General features: G+C 59.1%; 1 protein-coding gene and 2 non-coding genes across 26 annotated transcripts in view; all 3 read left to right on the top strand.

Annotated features, from left to right (window-relative positions):
- The window catches only part of PRRC2B (proline rich coiled-coil 2B), a 100,908-nt gene that overhangs the window by 75,605 nt on the left and 7,868 nt on the right, over window positions 1-17,435 (top strand). For 7 of the 24 annotated variants that reach the window (XM_060013927.1, XM_060013932.1, XM_060013937.1 and 4 more), the window contains 15 exons: window positions 2,097-2,313; window positions 2,609-2,803; window positions 2,935-4,986; window positions 6,371-6,567; window positions 7,125-7,270; window positions 7,869-8,010; window positions 9,543-9,628; window positions 9,976-10,164; window positions 10,312-10,509; window positions 10,928-11,014; window positions 11,684-11,788; window positions 11,943-12,135; window positions 12,923-13,020; window positions 13,963-14,090; window positions 14,564-14,840. In XM_060013927.1, coding sequence (XP_059869910.1) covers window positions 2,097-2,313; window positions 2,609-2,803; window positions 2,935-4,986; window positions 6,371-6,567; window positions 7,125-7,270; window positions 7,869-8,010; window positions 9,543-9,628; window positions 9,976-10,164; window positions 10,312-10,509; window positions 10,928-11,014; window positions 11,684-11,788; window positions 11,943-12,135; window positions 12,923-13,020; window positions 13,963-14,090; window positions 14,564-14,840 — 4,310 coding nt within the window. Of the gene's footprint in view, window positions 1-2,096; window positions 2,314-2,608; window positions 2,804-2,934; window positions 4,987-6,370; window positions 6,568-7,124; window positions 7,271-7,868; window positions 8,011-9,542; window positions 9,629-9,975; window positions 10,165-10,311; window positions 10,510-10,927; window positions 11,015-11,683; window positions 11,789-11,942; window positions 12,136-12,922; window positions 13,021-13,319; window positions 13,381-13,962; window positions 14,091-14,563; window positions 14,841-17,435 lie in introns of those variants that run through there. The other 17 variants (XM_060013944.1, XM_060013943.1, XM_060013949.1 and 14 more) reach the window with 11 other exon arrangements.
- Window positions 12,609-12,694, top strand: LOC132427753 (small nucleolar RNA SNORD62). Its single transcript, XR_009519965.1, has one exon. It is a non-coding gene; the product is annotated as a small nucleolar RNA SNORD62 (small nucleolar RNA).
- Window positions 17,247-17,332, top strand: LOC132427754 (small nucleolar RNA SNORD62). The gene has a single exon (XR_009519966.1). It is a non-coding gene; the product is annotated as a small nucleolar RNA SNORD62 (small nucleolar RNA).

The following is a 17,435-nucleotide window of genomic DNA, read 5'->3' as shown; positions in this document are numbered from 1 at the left end:
TTTTTTCTTGTGTCTTATATTTTTCGTAAGTTTTTAATTCCTTCCTTTATGCTTGTAATCATTTAAAACATAATTTTCTAGTGCTTCACATTTTAATTTGTTACCTGAAGTTCTTGAGGAAGGTATATAATCCCGTGGGCTTACCATGGACTCATAGCGATTGTTTTCCACACAGTGTTCTGGTAATTTTGGATTGTGAGTTCATTTTCAGCAGAGCTTTATTTATCGTGGGGATCTAGTGTAGCTTGGTTTGAGGGTATATCCCTCCAGTGTGGTTTTATGTTTTCTTCCGCCAGCCTAGAGCTACCCTTTATTTTAACTCAGGAAGTTTCTGGAACATTCTAGGGGTATAAATCTGAAGTTCACCCTCCTGCCTCCAGACCTGCATGAAAGCTGGCATGTGGGTATGAAACAGTCCTCACGGAGGACTGTTTTCCCTACCCTAGCCCAGGGCAAGACACAAATTCAGTCATCTCCCTGTACTAAAGGGCATATATTTTTCTGATGCACCTTTTAATTGAGGGCATAGCCCTTTGAGGGCCTTTGTTTAAGCAGCATCTCAGCTGCAGCTCTCTGCCTTGTGCGGGAAAGCCCCGTCTCCTGTCCTGGGGGGCATTTAGGAGCATGCCCGTGGGTTACTAAATCTGATGGATGTGTCCCTGGCTCCCCTCTAGGGAGCACCAGCTTGTGGCTTTGGCCGTGGCTGTGGTTTCAGCTCCCTGGGGGTTTCCTGGTTTTGGGGGAACAGAGCTCTGCGAGTGAAATGTTTCATGTGTTTTGTCCAGCATTTTTGTGACAGGAGGTTTTTTCAGGTAATATGAGCTGCCATATTGTCAAAAATAGGTCCATGTACTGTGTGGAGCAGTTCCGCACACCTTGTAGTCAGTACTTAATAAATGGTGTGTAGTCCTAGGATTCCAGAGAGGGCCCCACCATCACCCGACTCGGCCTAACTTTGTGCTGGAGTCATCTACTGATGGCAGTGGAACAGAGCACTCCACAGCTGAAAGAAAGGTTACAGCCGCTGGTCTAATGCAGAACCATTTTCCTGGTCAGGTTATCTCAAAAGATGGGCAGAAAAACACTGGGGGCCAATAATCAGCTTTGTGAAGTATTTGAAAAATCAGATCTTCTTTTCTCCACAGAATCTGGCCCAGTGAGAGACCTTTAATGTCGTCTGCAGCAGCCCAGCCCCCTTGTTTGATAGACGTGGACAGACGGGCCCGGGGAGGGCGGGGGTGCCATTTCCCTGACTGGTTTATATCTGGTAGGACTGAGACATCAGCATGTCCCAGTCTCCTCGGGCCAGCTAACAGTTTAGTGTCATTTGTGTATCCCCCACTGCCCTTCCATGTACAAAATGTGGAGTGTTACTGTCGAGCTTAGGGGTAGAAATAAAAGGAGCTAAAGCCCCAATCCTTTTCTGAATCTTCTTGCAGGGGATTGGAAGCAGGTAGACGCTGGCTCCTTGTCGCATGTAGGCTCCCTGGAGCGTAGGTCATCTTCCTTGTGTCTGTGCAGAAGACCTTCAGGCATCTTGCGTTGCTGGCTGACTGGCCCCCCAGCGTTCCGCTGACACCCATGAGCTCTCCCGTTTGATGGTTCCAGTTTCCATTTGCCAGTTTGGTTTTTTTTGTTTGTTTGTTTTTTGCTTTTTTGCTGTATGTGGGCCTCTCACTGTGTTGTGGCCTCTCCCGTTGCGGAGCGCAGGCTCAGCGGCCATGGCTCATGGGCCCAGCCGCTCCGCGGCATGTGGGATCTTCCCGGACCGGGGCACGAACCCGTGTCCCCTGCATTGGCAGGAGGACTCTCAACTGCTGCGCCACCAGGGAAGCCCCATTTGCCAGTTTTTTATAGCCTTCAACACAGGGGCTCTTCATCCAGGAGCTAGCATTGGACCTTACAGGTGTTTGAACAGGCCTTTCAGATAGCATGTGTGTATGCCTTCAGAGGTTCTGTGATCAGAAAGATGGGACCTCAGTGATGTTAAACAGGTGGGGTCCATGTGAGAGTTGGGGCAGCTTGTCTCCTTTGGGCCTGTGGTTGACCCATGGCTTGCTAAACGAGGTGACTGATTGGTTCTTTGCCTTCTTCAGGATTGATGAAACCCATGATGGCCCAGGATTCTCTCAGTGGAACTGGCTGTCGCTCTGAGGATCAGAGCTGTGTGCCCCCACTGCCAGAAAGGAGAGTGACCACCGTCGATGCGGCCCCTGTGTGGAGCCCCGAGGGTTATGTGGCGTTGCAGAGCAAGGGCTACTCGCTCCCCCACCCGAAATCCAGCGACACTTTGGCCACGGACATGCATGTCAGGTGAGGCGAAACTTGGTCCTGCTGACCTGGAACTGAAGGAGGGGTCTCCAGGTCCTCACTGAGATAGGGCTCTGGGAAGAGGCCCTGTCCCAGGAGATGGTGCCCCCTGGGGAAGGAGAGTGAGATAAGGATGGCCGGATGCTTTTGTGTGAGAGGCGCTGATGGCAGCTGAGGGCCCGGGAGAAATCCTGGCGTCAGAGGCAAATCCCGCGGAACCTTGGGCAGGGCCGAGGGGTGGGGGCCTCACAGGGCATGCGGGGTTGAGTGCGTGTGTCGTGGCTCCTTCCTGTGAAAGTAAAGGCGAGCTGGCTGTGCTGGCCCAGCGCCCCAGCCTCTCCGCGGACGCCCCGGCTCCAGCTTGTGTGAACCAGAGGATCCCCGGCTGCTCGCTGAGTCCACCGGCCACTGACTTCTTCACTCTCTGGACTCCAGGGGCCGCCACCAGCCCATGGCCCAGCATCTCTGAGACCTGTTTAAAGATAGAGCGAATGTTGGTGCCTATGTTTTTTTCTTTTTCTTTTTTTTAAAAATTTTTTTCTTTTTAAAACTAAACTGTGTTCAGCATGGAACCCAGGAACCAGGCTCCAATCACATTGACTGATTTTTCTGGTTCCTTTTCAGGAATGAAAGCTCTTACTCTGCCTCACCTGGAAGGTCAGGGGGCGTAAGTGCCCGGCGCGATCTCCTTGAGGAGAGAGGGGAGGAGTACTTGAGTGCTTTTGACAAGAAGGCCCCAGCAGACTTTGACAGCTGTGTCTCTTCTCAAAGAATAGGCCAGGAGATTTTGTTTCCACCCCAAGAAAATGTTCAGGAAGCAGGCGCGCCTGGGAGTCACACCCCAAACCTCAGGTGTTCCACACTGGAGCCCGACTTTGCCCCGGCTGAGAAAAAACCAGAGTATAGCGATTGGGACGTGAGCCGCCAGCCGAAGGCCGCCGACCCAGACACCAGGGTCGAGAAAGAGGCGCCCCAGGAGGAGCTGTCCTTCAGTGTCTCCTCCTGGGAGAAGGAAGGGAGCCCTGGCAAACAGCCGGCCCTGGAGCCCGAGTGGACACCAGAAGCCCGGGGCACCGGCAGTCAGCACCCGGAGCAGACCAGCAGGACCCGGAGGTCCGGCCCCATCAAGAAGCCCGTCCTGAAGGCCCTCAAGGTGGAAGACAAGGAGAAGGAGCTCGACAAGGTGAAGCCGGAGCTGGGAGAGGGGAGCGCCCGCCTGGCTCGGGAGACGGGGCCCGTTTGCGAGGCGGCCGAGGACCAGGACCAAGAGAACGCCCCCGCGCTGGCCAGCGTGGCCCCGGCCGCCTCAGAGGACCGGGGCTCGGCCCGTGCTGCCTTGGGCCGCGAGGCCAGCCGGCCGGAGGAGGATGGCCAGCCCGACGGGGCCCGGGCGGCCAGCCACACCCCCCCTACCAGGAGGAATAACTGGATCTTCATTGATGAGGAGCAGGCCTTTGGGGGCCGGGGGCAGGCCCGGGGCCGTGGCCGCGGGTTCCGAGAGTTCACTTTCCGCGGGCGGCCCGCGGGCGGCGGCCTCTGTGGCGGGGGCGTCCTTGGGGCGCGGGGCCTCTATGGCGGCAGCCAGAGGAGCGGCCGCGGCCGGGGACCGCGAGAGTTCGGGCTGGCAGATGACTTCCCCCGGGCCAAGCCCCGGCGGAGGATCGCCAGTGAGACCCACAGCGAGGGCTCTGAGTACGAGGAGCTTCCCAAGCGGCGACGGCAGCGGGGCGCCGAGACCGGGGACGAGGGCGCGCTCCCGGAGAGGGAGGAGGCCGCCGGGAGGAAGGGTGACTTCAGGGAGTCCTGGAGGTCCGGCAGGATGTGCCCCGAGGAACACGGCGGGCCAGAGGCCAAGAACCGAGGCCCGCGGGCCTTCGGGCGCGCCCTCCCCCCGCGGCTGAGCAACTGCGCATATGGCCGGAGAACCTTCGCGGCCAAGGAGGCGGCCCCCTGGCCGAGCCGGGGTCTGGGCGCCTCCTGGCAGGAGTCCGGCCCCCCCGACACGTGCGGGGCCCGGCGGCCCTCAGACAGAGACTACATCCCGGACGCCTACAGACACCCCGACGCCTTGGGCACCCGGGGCTTCGAGGATGGCCGTGTGGAGGACAAGAGGGCCTTCTTCCAAGATGACCACGCGGCAGATTCCGAAAATGCCGAGAACCGGCCCTTCAGGAGAAGACGGCCCCCGCGCCAGGACAAGCCCCCCCGCTTCCGGCGCCTTCGGCAGGAGCGGGAGGCCCTGGGCCTGTGGGGGCCGGAGGATGAGCAGCCCCTGCCAGCGGGCCAGTGGCCGGGCCGGCCCAGACCCTGTCCCGGGGACAGGAGCGGCACCACGGGCCGCAGGTCCCCTGAGCTCGCCTACCAGAACTCCTCGGACCACGCCAACGAGGAGTGGGAGACGGCCTCCGAGAGCAGCGACTTCAGCGAGAGGCGGGAGAGGCGGGACGGGCCCGGGCCCGAGCCCGACCCCCAGGCCGACGGCCTGCCCGGGGCGAGCACGGGCGAGAAGAAGGAGCTGGCCAAGCGGAGCTTCTCCGGCCAGAGACCCCTCGCTGACAGACAGAGCCGGAAGCTGGAGCCGGGAGGGTTCGGGGAGAAGCCTGTTAGGCCAGGTGGCGGTGAGACTTCTCCCCGTTATGAGAGCCATCAGAGTGGGACGCCTTTGAAAGCCAAAAGGTAAACCGGAAACAGAGTCCCGGGTTCTTTTTTGTTGCTGTCGTTCTGTTAGCCGGTTGTCCCAGCGGCACTTCATGCATGCGTGTCCCGCCGTGTGTCAGGGCCCCGACTCCTTCCCCCTCGTTGTGCTCCAGGAGGGCGCCTGCCCGCCGAGGCCATTGTCCGTGAGCGTCTCCATCACTGGCTCTCGCACTGCTGTCTGCTTCTTTTGTGGCGTGCTGCTGCTGCTGTGGCTTCAGAGCTAAGCCTAGAGCCCCTGCCCCGCCGGTCCCCCTGTGGTTGTGGTGCCCATCCCAGTCCCTGTCTCACGAGCTCAGCCCCCGTGTGTCTCCTCGGAGTCCAGCCGAGGGGCCACCGCCACAGAGGGGCGCTCCCTGTTCACGGCCCTCGTGAGTACCAGTCAGTCCACCAGGCTCCTTGGCTCCAGGCTGCTGCCAGGCGGCGTCCTCCAGGAACACGTGGGGCAGTGCTGGCCTCCTGGCCCCCGCAGAGATCGCTCTTCCCTGAGTGGCTTTGCTTCTCGACAGTGACGAGAAGCAGCGCCGCTTTGGGGATTGCCACCTCGACCTGGTGAGAGCCAGGCGGTAAGCGGAGGGAGTGAGCTGCCCGAGGCCTGCTGAGCACGTCTCGTTTAGAATTAGAGGCTTTGGTGGGTGGTGACGATCGTTGCTCGGTGTCGGCTCAGTGCCCAAGCCTGGCCCGGGATCAGGGCACGGGCAGACGCTGTGCAGCCTGCATTCCTCATCGTGCACAGGCCACGCCCCAGCATGCTGAGGAAGACCGCTTCCCACCTCCCAGCCTCCTTAGAATTCAGGGCACCGAAGCCTGGCCTGTAATTAATCCGTACCCCCAAAGAAGGAAGCACAGAAGAATGCGGGTTCTTTTAGGTGTCCATCTAGACTAGCTTTCTCGGCCCCAGATGCCAAGACTTGGCTTTGCTTCTGATTTCTACCCCAGTAGCTGGGCTGGCGGTAGGGCGAGGCCTGGGCTCCTCTCTGGTCAGTCTTAGGAGAGGAGCAGAAAGTTCTGCAGCCCCTTTCTAAGCATTCCCCCTTCTCCCTCTCCCTCTCCTTTCTGTAGCCCTACTGGGTTTGGCACACAGTGGGAAAGGACAGAAGTATCAGCCCTGGGAAGGGGCTGGGGAGAGAGCAGTTTTCCCGTGGGCTCTGCCGTAGCAGTGGTGCTGGGGCAGCCTCCACACGGGCTTGCAGAGCGCGCTGCCGCCAGCAAGCGGCTTCTGCTGAGGGAGGGGACGCTGAGAGGCAGTGACAAAGGTCAGGGCGCTGTGCTTGTGTGCTTGTGTGCGTGCATGTGCGGTTTTTCCTTCTCTCCTTCCCCAGCCTCTGGTCACTTCTGAGCTAACGAGACCCTCCTTCCTTTGTAGGTCCCCGGATGACACCTTGCCTGGAGGTCTCGGCTGCAGCAGTGGGAGCGGCCACTACACGCTGGAGCGGGCAGCCCATGCCACCTCTGACATCCCTGAAGCCTCCTGTGAGAAGGCAGAGAAGGAGGCCCAGCTGGCTGCCCAGAGGGCAGGCGAACAGGGAGAGACCATGAAACCGTTTGACCTGAACTATGGAAGTGAGTGTCACCTCACATCTTCAGGGGGAGAAGAATCCGGGCCACATGGGGAGCCGTGGCCACCTCTGTGGGTTGCCGGGTTTGCCCTTTCACTGAATATCTTAGCTTCTGGGCACGTACTGGGTTAAGAGCAAAACAGAAAGGATTCCTGCCTTCATGTCGCTCACAACCTTGCTGAACCCCCATAACAGCCCTGCAGTGTCCCAGTTTTAAAGATGGGGAAGCTGAGGCCCAGAGAAGTTGAGTGGTTTGTGCAAGGTCACACAGCTGGTTAGGAGCGGAGCTGGGACTTAAGTATGTCCGTCTCCGAAGACTGTTTTCTTAACCGTAGCCTCTTTGATTTGAGGTAACACTGTGTTAGAGGGGCCGTGAGAAGGGTGTAGAAATCATAGCTGGGTTTCCTAGACCCTGGTGAATATGCTGAGGCCCAAGCCAGCTAAGAGCCTGGCCTCTGAGCTGAGCCGGTCCTTAGAGATCAGGTGTCTGTAGGGTTGGGTTATTCTTGGCTCCCAGTAAATGGAACCACTCACTGTCTTTCCTTGTGAATCTTGGTTCAGATGCCGGCGTTGAAAACTGCGGATCCAGCCCCGGAGAGGAGGGTGAGGTGGGCTCTGTGGTGGGGGAAGGCTTCATCGAAGTCCTGACCAAGAAGCAGCGCCGTGTGCTGGAGGAAGAGAGGAGAAGGAAGGAGCCAGCCGTGCAGGTCAGGGCGCGAGGCGTGGGCGGGGCCGGGGCGGACGGGGCTTCTGAATCAGGCCCAAGACAGGAGAGGAAGAAGGCATGTCTATTAAACACGCACTGCCTTCCAGGGCCCGCTATCCCCGTGGCTCCACGGCAGCAGATGGTGTTAACCCTACTGTCCGAGAGGGGGACTGGTCCGGGGTGACACCCGCCGAAACAGGGCCAAGCAGGACGCAGGCCTCCATCAGCCCCGAAGTCCATCCTCCTTCCACTGTGCTCCGGCCTGAGTGGGACGAGACTCATCACCCTGGGAGTCACGAGGGTTGGCGACTCTGTACTCGAAACAGAGTCGGGGCCGAGCACTGCTCACTTGCCCCGCAGTCCCAGGTCACAGCCCACCGGTCGCTTCCGGGGGCGGTTTGGTTGGCGCTGCAGTTCCCACGTGGTTGAGTCTTGGCTGACGCTGAGGTCTGGCCGTAGCGCCGCTGGCTGTAGCGTCACTGGAGCAGTTTCCGGGGGTGTGGTTCTGGTGCCTGGGATAGTCTTCCTGGGGAGAGCTTGTTATCCTTCACTTCACGTCTGAGGTCGAGGCTGGACCGCATCACCTTTCTTCTCCTTAGGTACCTGTCAAAGGCCGAAATCTTTCCTCTCGTATTCCTCCTCGGTTTGCGAAAAAGCAGAACCACCTGTGCCTGGAGCAAGGTGATGGAGCTGTGCCTGGCAGTAGCCTGGGTACCGAGATCTGGGAGAGCAGCGGCCAGGGTAAGAGCTCGGGGTCTGGGCCCAGCCGCTTGGCCCACGGCCGCCTCACCGGCTCGGGGCCTCTTATTCGGGAGCATCCTGCTTTGGGGCCGTGAACGCAGACGGAGCATTACCTGTTTCCTGGCTTCCTCTGCTGAGTCAGGGTGTTGGATGCCATCTTAGCACCACGTGCTGCTGCAGCCTCTGAACAGATGTCAGATTTTCCCTGCCTGAGATTTGGTGGAGAGGAGAGCATTCCATATCCAGTGATGGGAAAGGATGGCCCCCACCCCCGCCCAGCTGAGGTCGCTCGGGGAGTTGGCTTGACTCTGCCCACACCAATTATCCTTCCTTCTTCCCTTGAGGAAGAGCAGCAGACGACTGCTCAGAACAGGAGTCCAGAAGCTTTCCTGTCTGTGCTGTGTGCTCTTTCCTCAGCAGAAGGAAGTTTCTGTCAGCTCCTCCCCAAATGCTGTCTTAGGTTTGAAACCAGACTAAGGTGGCCTTTACCTTTTAGAAAATTTGTTTCCCTGAAAAAATTTCTTACCCAGTGCTATTTTTCTGGTAATTTTTCATTTTATAATACAAAACCATTTAAATTGAGCAGATCCTTCTTGAACGCCTGCTTTCGGCAGGGCCCTGCAGGGTGTACAGGGGGAGCTCGGAGAAATCATCCATTTGCAGCTCTTTTATTCCAAGCAGCCGAGGCTTCCAGAGTGAAGTGACAACCTCAGAGCCATGTGACGAACACCCAGGAGCCTAGGTTCTGGGCCTGGTTCTTTCAGTTTTACCTCATGGCCTGTCTTCACGTTCCTGGTTAAAAGCTTGCTTCCAGCACAGTGCAAAATAACATAGGGAAATAGGCAACTCTGACTGAAAGTACAATAATTTTTAATAAAATCTTGGTCGGTCAGTTTGGTTGTGAGAGTGGTGCGTGTCATGGTATAAATGTCCAAAGGTACTTACCCGCCGTGTTGCTCAAGCAGAGTGGGCTAACTCCGGAGTCACGCTCTCCCTCCAGGGTTCCGCAGCATCTCATTGGTTGCTCAGACCAGGGGTCTGTGGGTGACTTCAGAGGGCCCCTGGATCTTAAGAAGAGCATGTGAGATTTCATATGCACACACAGGGTCCATGGCTTTTGTTGGGTTCTCAGGGTGGTCTGTGAGCTAACAGAAGTTGAGTAACATCAGCTTCAATTTTTCAGAGACTTGTAGAGGCGCCAACGTGTAGAAATAAGTGGTTTATGGCAGAAAGCTTCACTGCAGCAGAGGTAGTGATAGAGCGTTCTAACTGGTGTGAGTGAAAAGTTGCTGGTGTGTTTGGTAGGGCACATTGTCAGTGAAATCACAGGAAGCACGTTTACCGAGATCCGCCTGAGGATGTTGGGAAGTCGGGTGAAGGTATCAGACCAGCTCCTCTTTCGCTAATGGGTCGATTGCGGTGGGAGCGGGGGCGGCTCAGAGACTTGGGTTTGTGTGAGCGGCGCCTGTGCTTGTATTTCTGGCTTGGTTGTTCCTCTTCGACGTCCTGACTCTCTGTCTCTTCCTCCCTAGCAGCCCTCCCCATTCAGGCCTCGACCGGCGACTCCTGGGCCAAAGCCGCCACTGCCTTTGCCGGCACCGAGCCCGGCTCTGCCGAGGTGAGTGGCCGCCGGGCGCCAGGCGTGTGCTCACGTCCGCTGCCGTCCCAGAGGCCCGCCCGTGCTCTCCCTGGCCGGGCAGTGAGCCTGGCTCGTCACTGGTCTGCAGTCTTGCTTTCGGATCTGCGGGAGGGGCCTGTGTGGGAGGGAGGAAGAGCGGAGATGGCCAGGGAGCGGCACCCACCCTGGGTAGGCGGCGTGAGGGCCTCTCCTCGGCATCTGGCGGTGGTCACACGCGCAGTGGGTTTGTGGTCTCTGTCCAGGGCCCACGCGTACCTGTGATCGTGGGCTCGGGCCGGGAGACGTGTCGAGCGGCCTGAGCTCTGACCCTCCTGTGTCCTGCACAGCAGGGCTTTAAGAGCAGCCAGGGAGACAGTGGCGTTGACCTGAGCGCCGAGTCTCGGGAGTCCTCAGCGACCTCCTCGCAGCGCAGCTCCCCGTACGGCACTCTGAAACCGGAGGAGGCGAGCGGGCCTGGCCTGGAGCCCAAGGCCGATGGCCACAAGGAGCAGACTCAGAAGCAGTCGGAGCCGAAGGTAACCTGGGAGTCTGGCTCTCAGGGGCCGGGCTGGGCGGAAGGGCTGGTATCTTTTGTCTTCTTCCCCGACTCCTGGTCCCTTGGAAGCTGGAGATCAGGGTCATTTCCAGGCTGTGTGTCTCAGCTTCTCTGCTTTTCCATTAAGGATTCCGAACAAGGCTCAGGACAGAGCAAGGAGCACAGACCAGGCCCCATCGGCAATGAGCGGTCTCTGAAAAACAGAAAGGGCTCCGAGGGGGCTGAGCGGCTGCAAGGGGCTGTGGTCCCCCCTGTCAATGGGGTGGAGATTCACGTGGACTCTGTGCTGCCAGTGCCCCCCATTGAATTTGGAGTCAATCCAAAGGTGAGGCTTTGATTTGTTTTCTTCTACCTGTGCCCCCCCCCCCGCCCCGCACCTTTGGTGCTTGGAGAGGAAGGGGGGAGCTTAGGGTGGGCTCCTAGAAGGAGCGGGGACATGGGCGCTGGCAGTGCTCCAGGGGAGCGTGGCGGGTGGCTTTGCAGGTGAAGAGGTGCTGTGAGCTACGTTCTCCGTCTCCCTGGGACACCAGGCAGGTTCTCAGGCCGAGCAGGGAGCCGGGCAGAGAGAAGGGGGCGGCCTCCTTTCTAGGGCCTTCGGGAAACATCTGGCCCTCTTGGTCATGTGGTGAACACTGCTCAGTGGGTGTTTGAGTTGCTGAGACTGTGGATCACAATAACGTGGGTCTCTGACAGAAGGTGAGCCACAGTGATTTCTGTGGGCTTTGTTCCCTTTTTTTTTCCAGGACTCTGATTTCAGCTTGCAGCCCGGTTCTGCCTCTGGTCCCGCGGGGAATCCAGTTGTCAAACTTCAGGACGCGTTGGCCAGTAACGTAAGTCTGTGCTTCCACCTCCAGCTCTGTCGTCCCCGTGCCAGCAGGCCCTGGGCAAAAAGAGCCTCGTGAGGTGTTCCGAAACCAGAGGGGGCGAACCAGCCACGGCTCTGGGGTTGGGCGGACGTGGTTTGAGTCCTGATGCTGTCTCTAGCTAAGTTACACGTCCTTGAGCAAGTTGTTCCACGCTCTGGTTTTGTGAACTTAAAATGGGAGAATGTAACTCCTAAGGTCTGGTTTATCTGGCACTTTGTGATTTAAAACCTCCCAGGTTCTGTGGTCGCACATGTTTGAGAATGCTGCACTAAACAGGTTTCTTTACTCTGAGGTTTCTCAGAATCCCCATATCGTGCTGGTGGGCGCTGGGCACTGCAGGAGGAGGGCCTAGCAGTTGCATTTCCGAACATGTGTTACCAGGACCTCTTTTTCACAGTTTTTGGGGAGGGGGCTGAGACAGGACCTGGTATCTCCATGCCACGTAGCGGTGCCTGCGTACTGGCAGTTGGCGGGGATGAGGGAGGCTCTCCACGGCCTTCTTTCGAGAGAGTCGGTGGAGGCAGCCATTTGGAGGGGTCTCGAGTGCACACGACCAAAATGGAAGGCGCGTTTGGACACGTCGTCTCGCTTTCTCTGGGCCCATCAGTGTCCCGTGGTCTCCTTCCCCTTCAGGCTGGGTTGGCACAGAGTATTCCCATCCTCCGGCGCGATCATCACATCCAGAGGGCCATCGGCCTCTCCCAGATGTCCTTCCCCACCGCTGACCTCACTCTGAAGGTAACACTGGCCCCGAGCAAGGCGGGGCCACCGGTGCCTTGGCTTGTGAAGGGGCAGGAGCGGGCGGCCCCGCCCACCTCCCCGGGCTTAACTTGTGCTGTCCGCTGCCTCCCGGACGGTAATTTTCGTCTCCCCCACCTCCTTGCTTCTGAAGATGGAGTCTGCGCGCAAGGCTTGGGAGAACTCACCCAGTTTGCCGGAGCAGAGCTCTCCAGGAGGCACTGGCTCGGGCCTGCAGCCCCCATCCTCCGGGGGAGCCTCCAGCGGGGTCACCTACAGCTCCTTCGGTGGGGTCTCCATGCCCCCCATGCCCGTGGCCTCGGTCGCACCTTCTGCGTCTCTTCCAGGTATCTCCCCCGCGCGCCAGCTCAGGGAGCCTTCTCCATCCACTCGAGAGAAAGGCTGGATTCTCAGCCCTGAGTACCACCCCCGCCTTGACTTAAGGAGTGTGTAGAGGGGGGCGTGTTCTAGGCTGGGGGTCGTAGCTTCCCACGTGCTCAGGTCACCTGCCTCCTGGGCTGGGAAGCAGGACCGTGCGACTTTGGTGAGGCTCTTCCATCTCCTGCAGAGGGGACTGATCAGAGACTTGGCTTTGGGTCAGACCGTGCCGCATGAGCAGCTCTCTGAGCTGTGCCCCCTCCTCCGCGACATCACACAGGGTGATGGTGGCCCTGGGTGGGGTCGCCACGCCAGTGAGACGAGCTCACGTCTGGGAAGTGCTTTGTATCAGCTGAGCCCAGTTTTATCCTGTCACCATCCTTATCACTATGTTGGTGCCCCAAGGGAGCCTGTGGGGGTTTTGAGGGCCTGGCTGCCGAAGTCTCAGTGATGTAATTCCAATAGATCCTTCTGACCCTCCACTGTGGACTCAATAGCAGGGAGATGAAGAGGAAGGCGACTGAGAGACCCAGGCAGCCTTCCTTTATAACGAACCCCCCTGGCCCCTGTGTGCGGGGCTGTGGGTGAATGGGTGAGGTGGGAAAGGCAGGCTGCAGCCAGCCCCTCTTCCTGGGCCCTGGGCCACGCAGGAGCACAGGGTCAGCAGTGCACACACTCCCTCCTCCCACTGATTCCCAGCACCTTCTGGAACAGTGAGACTTGATCCTGTTTCACCCCCTCGGATTCTGTTTCCAGGCAACCACCTGCCACCTCTCTACCTGGATGGCCATGTGTTTGCAAGTCAGCCCCGGTTGGTTCCTCAGACGATACCTCAGCAGCAGAGTTACCAACAGGTGATGACAGCGAGCCAGGTGGCCCCGCGCGGGGGTGGGGGAAGGGGTGCAGCACACGGTGTAGTTACCTACCTTCTTCATTTATTTGTTCGTGGTGTGTCTCATTTTTTGTGCCCCTCGCGTTAACGCTCAGTACCTGGCACGTATGGCAGCCAGTCAGTATTTACTGGATGAGTACATGAGAGACGAGGAGGAGGATGGAGCTGAGTGCTCCAGACTCTGCTTAGCTTTCCCTTCTCGAAGCGCTCCTGTGCCCTAGCTGGGGAATTCACTGAAACGGAATTCTCTTTGGTGATCAGGTATCCTTCTGATGAAGAGAAGAAAGGCCTAGACTCCCAGGCATGGATGCGTTAGAAAGAGGTAGTTGTAGAAGCGAGCAGGTGTTTGTTTTTACGCAGAATTGGCACACTTTCTGTGCCACGAGGGGGTGCTTTTTGGAAGTCTTCCTCCTGAAGCTGGTGCTGGGCCTTCCTAATCGTCCTGCAGCCCCACCGACCCGTGTGCCCGCACAGACCAGGATGAAGTGCTGTTTTGGGGACGGAGGACTTGGCCTGTCCTGATCTCTGTTCATAGCATATTCTTAAGTATTACGTTGTTTGGTTTTGCAAGACCTCGCTCTTCGCATAACTGGATCATACTGCACGTGTTTTTCTTCTTCACGCACATTTTCCATCCACCGATGCATTTCTGAAACCCACCTCTGTTGATACGTGTAGCCAGTGTTTCCACCACTGTACAGAATCCAGTATAGGGATGTGCCCTGCTTTGGGATTGCTGCCAGTTTTCTGCTTTCTCCCAAGAGTGAAGGAAGCACAGGCAGGACATGAGTTTGCATCGTGGGCGGTGTTGGCTGCCCGTGGAGAAGGGCGGGAGGGGGTGGGAGGCGGGGGTGAGCGTCAGCCTGGAGGGCAGCGCGATGATGGCCTGGCCCGCCGTCCACAGGCTGCCGCTGCCCAGCAGATCCCGATTTCCCTTCACACGTCTCTGCAAGCTCAAGCTCAGCTCGGGCTGAGGGGCGGGCTCCCCGTCTCCCAGTCTCAGGAGATCTTCAGCTCCTTACAGCCCTTCAGGTGAGACGCCAGGACTTGGGGGCTGGCAGCTCGCAACAGGGCTTTCTGCCTTCCCGGCCTGTGGGCCTTTTCCCTTTGCCGGCTGCTGCTCTGCGCTGCCCCGCTTGGGGGCGGGTGTGGGCGGGGTGTGGCCCGGCCTTGCCCTTGCTCTCTGTGTCCTCCGGCCCCCTCCCTGCTCTCCCGCCTCGCCGTACCTTGCCGCCTCTGGCCCACTCTTTCAGTGTCTCCTGTTCTGTGCTGTTCAATCCAGTGATGCTCAAACCGTGGGCCCGAGACCAGCAGCACCATCTAGGAGCTTGTTTAAGTGCAAGTTCTCAGGGCCCGTCCCAGACCTTCTGAGTCAGAATCCCTGGGGGTGAGCCAACAGCCTGTGTTGGAGCGATGAGCCCTGCGGGGATTCTGAGGCGTGCCCGCACGTGAGACCAGCTGGCTCAGTCGTGCACCTGCCCCGACCGTCTGTCTGGCTTTCGCAGATCTCAGGTGTATATGCACCCCAGCGTGTCACCGCCCAGCACCGTGATCCTCTCCGGAGGCGCGGCCTTGAAGCCCCCCTACTCGGCGTTCCCAGGCATGCAGCCCTTAGAGATGGTGAAGCCCCAGTCCGGCTCGCCCTACCAGCCCGTGAGTGGAAACCAAGCCCTGGTCTACGAGGGCCAGCTCGGCCCGGCCGCCGGGCTCGGCGCCTCCCAGATGTTGGACTCCCAGCTCCCGCAGGTCAGGAATTCGCTCACTCCCACCTCAGAACACAAGGTCTCTTTTCTTTTTTTTCTTTTTTTCTTAATTTTATTTATTTATTTATTTTTGGCTGGTTGGGTCCTAATTGCTGCGCGTGGTCTTTCTTTAGTTGCGATGAGCAGGGGCTACTCTTGGTTGCAGTGTGCGGGCTTCTCATTGTGGTGGCTTCTCTTGCTGCGGAGCACAGGCTCTAGGTGCGTGGGCTTCAGTAGTTGGGGCACGCGGGCTCTAGGGCACAGGCTCAGTAGCCGTGGCACACGGGCTTAGTTGCTCCGCGGCATGTGGGCTCCTCCCAGACCAGGGCTCAAACCTGTGTCCCCTGCATTGGCAGGCGGATTCTTAAGCACTGCGCCACCAGGGAAGCCCTAGGTCTCTTTTCTTCACGATCGTTTCCCCTTGTATCTGCCTCGTGATGCCCACTGACTTACATGCTGCTCGTAGCCACTGCCACCAGTCCTTGGGCTGCCAGACCAGGGCCAGCTGCTCCGCCTCCTGTGAGCAGTCCCGAGACTGGACTTTCCCCGAGAGCGAGGGCGCCGCTTCTCCTGCAGCCTCTCCGCCCTCCTGCTGTGGCCGTGGGGGTGGCTGCGTGTCTCCTCTGCGTGCACACGCGTGCTTCGAGGCCACTCTCCCTGCCTGCCCCTCACACCCTGGCTTTGGAGCCCACCTCGTAGACTGTACCCCCGCTGGCCCCCGTGCGCCACGGGCACCACGTTGCTGAGTCCGTGTCCGGTCCCACATCCTCCTCCCCCCGACCCGTGGGTGCATTAGACGGTTCTGAGGGTCACTCCCCTCCTTTGGCCCGTGGCTCAGTCTCCAGCACGTCTCCCGTTGTAGTTCTCAGGGGTTTTGGTGTCTCTGTAGGTGACCCCTCACCCCCAGGTCTCTGCCCCCAGTTCCACGGCCTCACCACCAGTGCCTGCTTGCCTCCAGTCTGGACTGGTCACTGCCAGTCGCTGTACCTCTCCCGTGGTCTCGGGCCGAAGGGTCCTACCTGCTCACCACCTCTGACTTTTCTCACTCCCTCCATCTAGTGACCCACGTCCAGCCACCTTTTAATTCTCCCTCCCCCATCCCTGCCCCCCCGCCCCCTTCAGCAGAGCCGCAGACAACTTCCTAGTCTTTTTTGGTTTTTTGACCACGCCGTGGCACGCAGGATCTTAGTTCCCCAACCAGGGATCGAACCCGTGCCCCCTGCAGTGGAAGCGTGGAGTCCTAACCGCTGGACCGCCAGGGGAGTCCCCCTCTCCTTGTCATTTGCACTCAGCTCCGCCCCGCCCCTCCCTCCCTGTGCTCACCTGGGTTAAACCCTGGCCCGCCTCTGCCCGGCTTCCTGAGGCTGGCGGGAAACGGACCCTGTCAGACTGGATTCAGGTTAAATACAGCCGCCCTCTGGAAAGCCAACGTTTGGGCACCTCCCCACCCTCCTCATTGCCTTCTCCCCCACCGTGATTTTGCATCCTGTGTCGCCAAAGAAATGAGTCGTAACGAGGAAAAGAGAACATCTGCAAGCTCCCAGCGCCACGTCTCCGAGCCTGCGAGGGGCCCTGGGGTGAGAGCGGGCAGCCCATCCTCTCCACCCGCCTGGGAGCTGCTCCAGCTAGCGTCCTCTTCCCGCCATCAGCACGTAGAGGTGCTGCAGTGCTGCCGTCCGGCTGTGAGGGTCCTTCCGCCACATCCCCAGGCAGCCCAGCCTTTCCTCGTTTTTTAAGAAACAGAGCGCTTCTTTAGGGACACCGGCAGATTCCACGTTACTGAACCTGGCGGTTCTTCACCCTCCTCTTACTGACCCATCAGTAGCATTTGACCCAGTGGTCACTCCTTCCCCCGGACCACGCTCCCTGGGTTCCGAGGACACTGCTCCTGGCTTTCCTTCCACCTCCCTGAGGCCTCTTCCCGGTCTCCTTTGCTGTTTCCCCGTTGCCTCCCCAGGCAGTAACTCGCTGTGCCTTCTGGGCGCCATCCTCGGGCCTCTTTCTAGACCTGTGGCTCTAAGCCTGACCCAAATCCAACGCTTCCTGGTTCTCCCGAATTTCTGTCTCCTGGACCTGAACTCAGACCCAGTGGGCTGCCCGTCATCTCTGCTCAGGTCCGGCATGGGGCATCCCTGGATCCCTGCTTCCGCCACGCCCCCGCTGATTCGTCACATCCCGGCAGCCCTACCTTTGAAAAGTATTCAGAGTCTGGCCCTTTCTCTTCCCCTCCACCCCACCCCCCACCCCCCACCCCTGCGCCCAGCTGCTGCTCTCGGCTGCCAGTTTGTTCTCAGCACAGCAGCCAGGGCGCCTCTTTAAGACTCACATCGGCTCACACACCGCGCCCCATGCCAGCGCTCCAGAAACGCTGAGCCACCCCTACCTTCTTCCCGCACCCAGCTGTGCGCAAGGAGGGGCCCGGGCCTTGAGGTCCGGCTGCCCCACGTCTCAGTGATGCCATTCCAATAGGTCCTTCCGACCCTCCACTGTGGACTCAGTAGCAGGGAGATGAAGAGGAAGGTGACCGAGAGACCACAGTTGGCCGGCCCGCCCGCCCCGTCCCGAGGGTATCCTGGCCCACCTCCTTCCCTTCTCGCACCTCGTCCTGGACTTCAGGAGAACAGGCTTCAGAAGG

Source organism: Delphinus delphis, chromosome 6 (genome assembly GCF_949987515.2).
Source record: "Delphinus delphis chromosome 6, mDelDel1.2, whole genome shotgun sequence".
In the NCBI taxonomy this organism is placed as follows: domain Eukaryota; kingdom Metazoa; phylum Chordata; class Mammalia; order Artiodactyla; family Delphinidae; genus Delphinus; species Delphinus delphis.
This window is presented reverse-complemented; position numbering and strand designations above follow the sequence as displayed.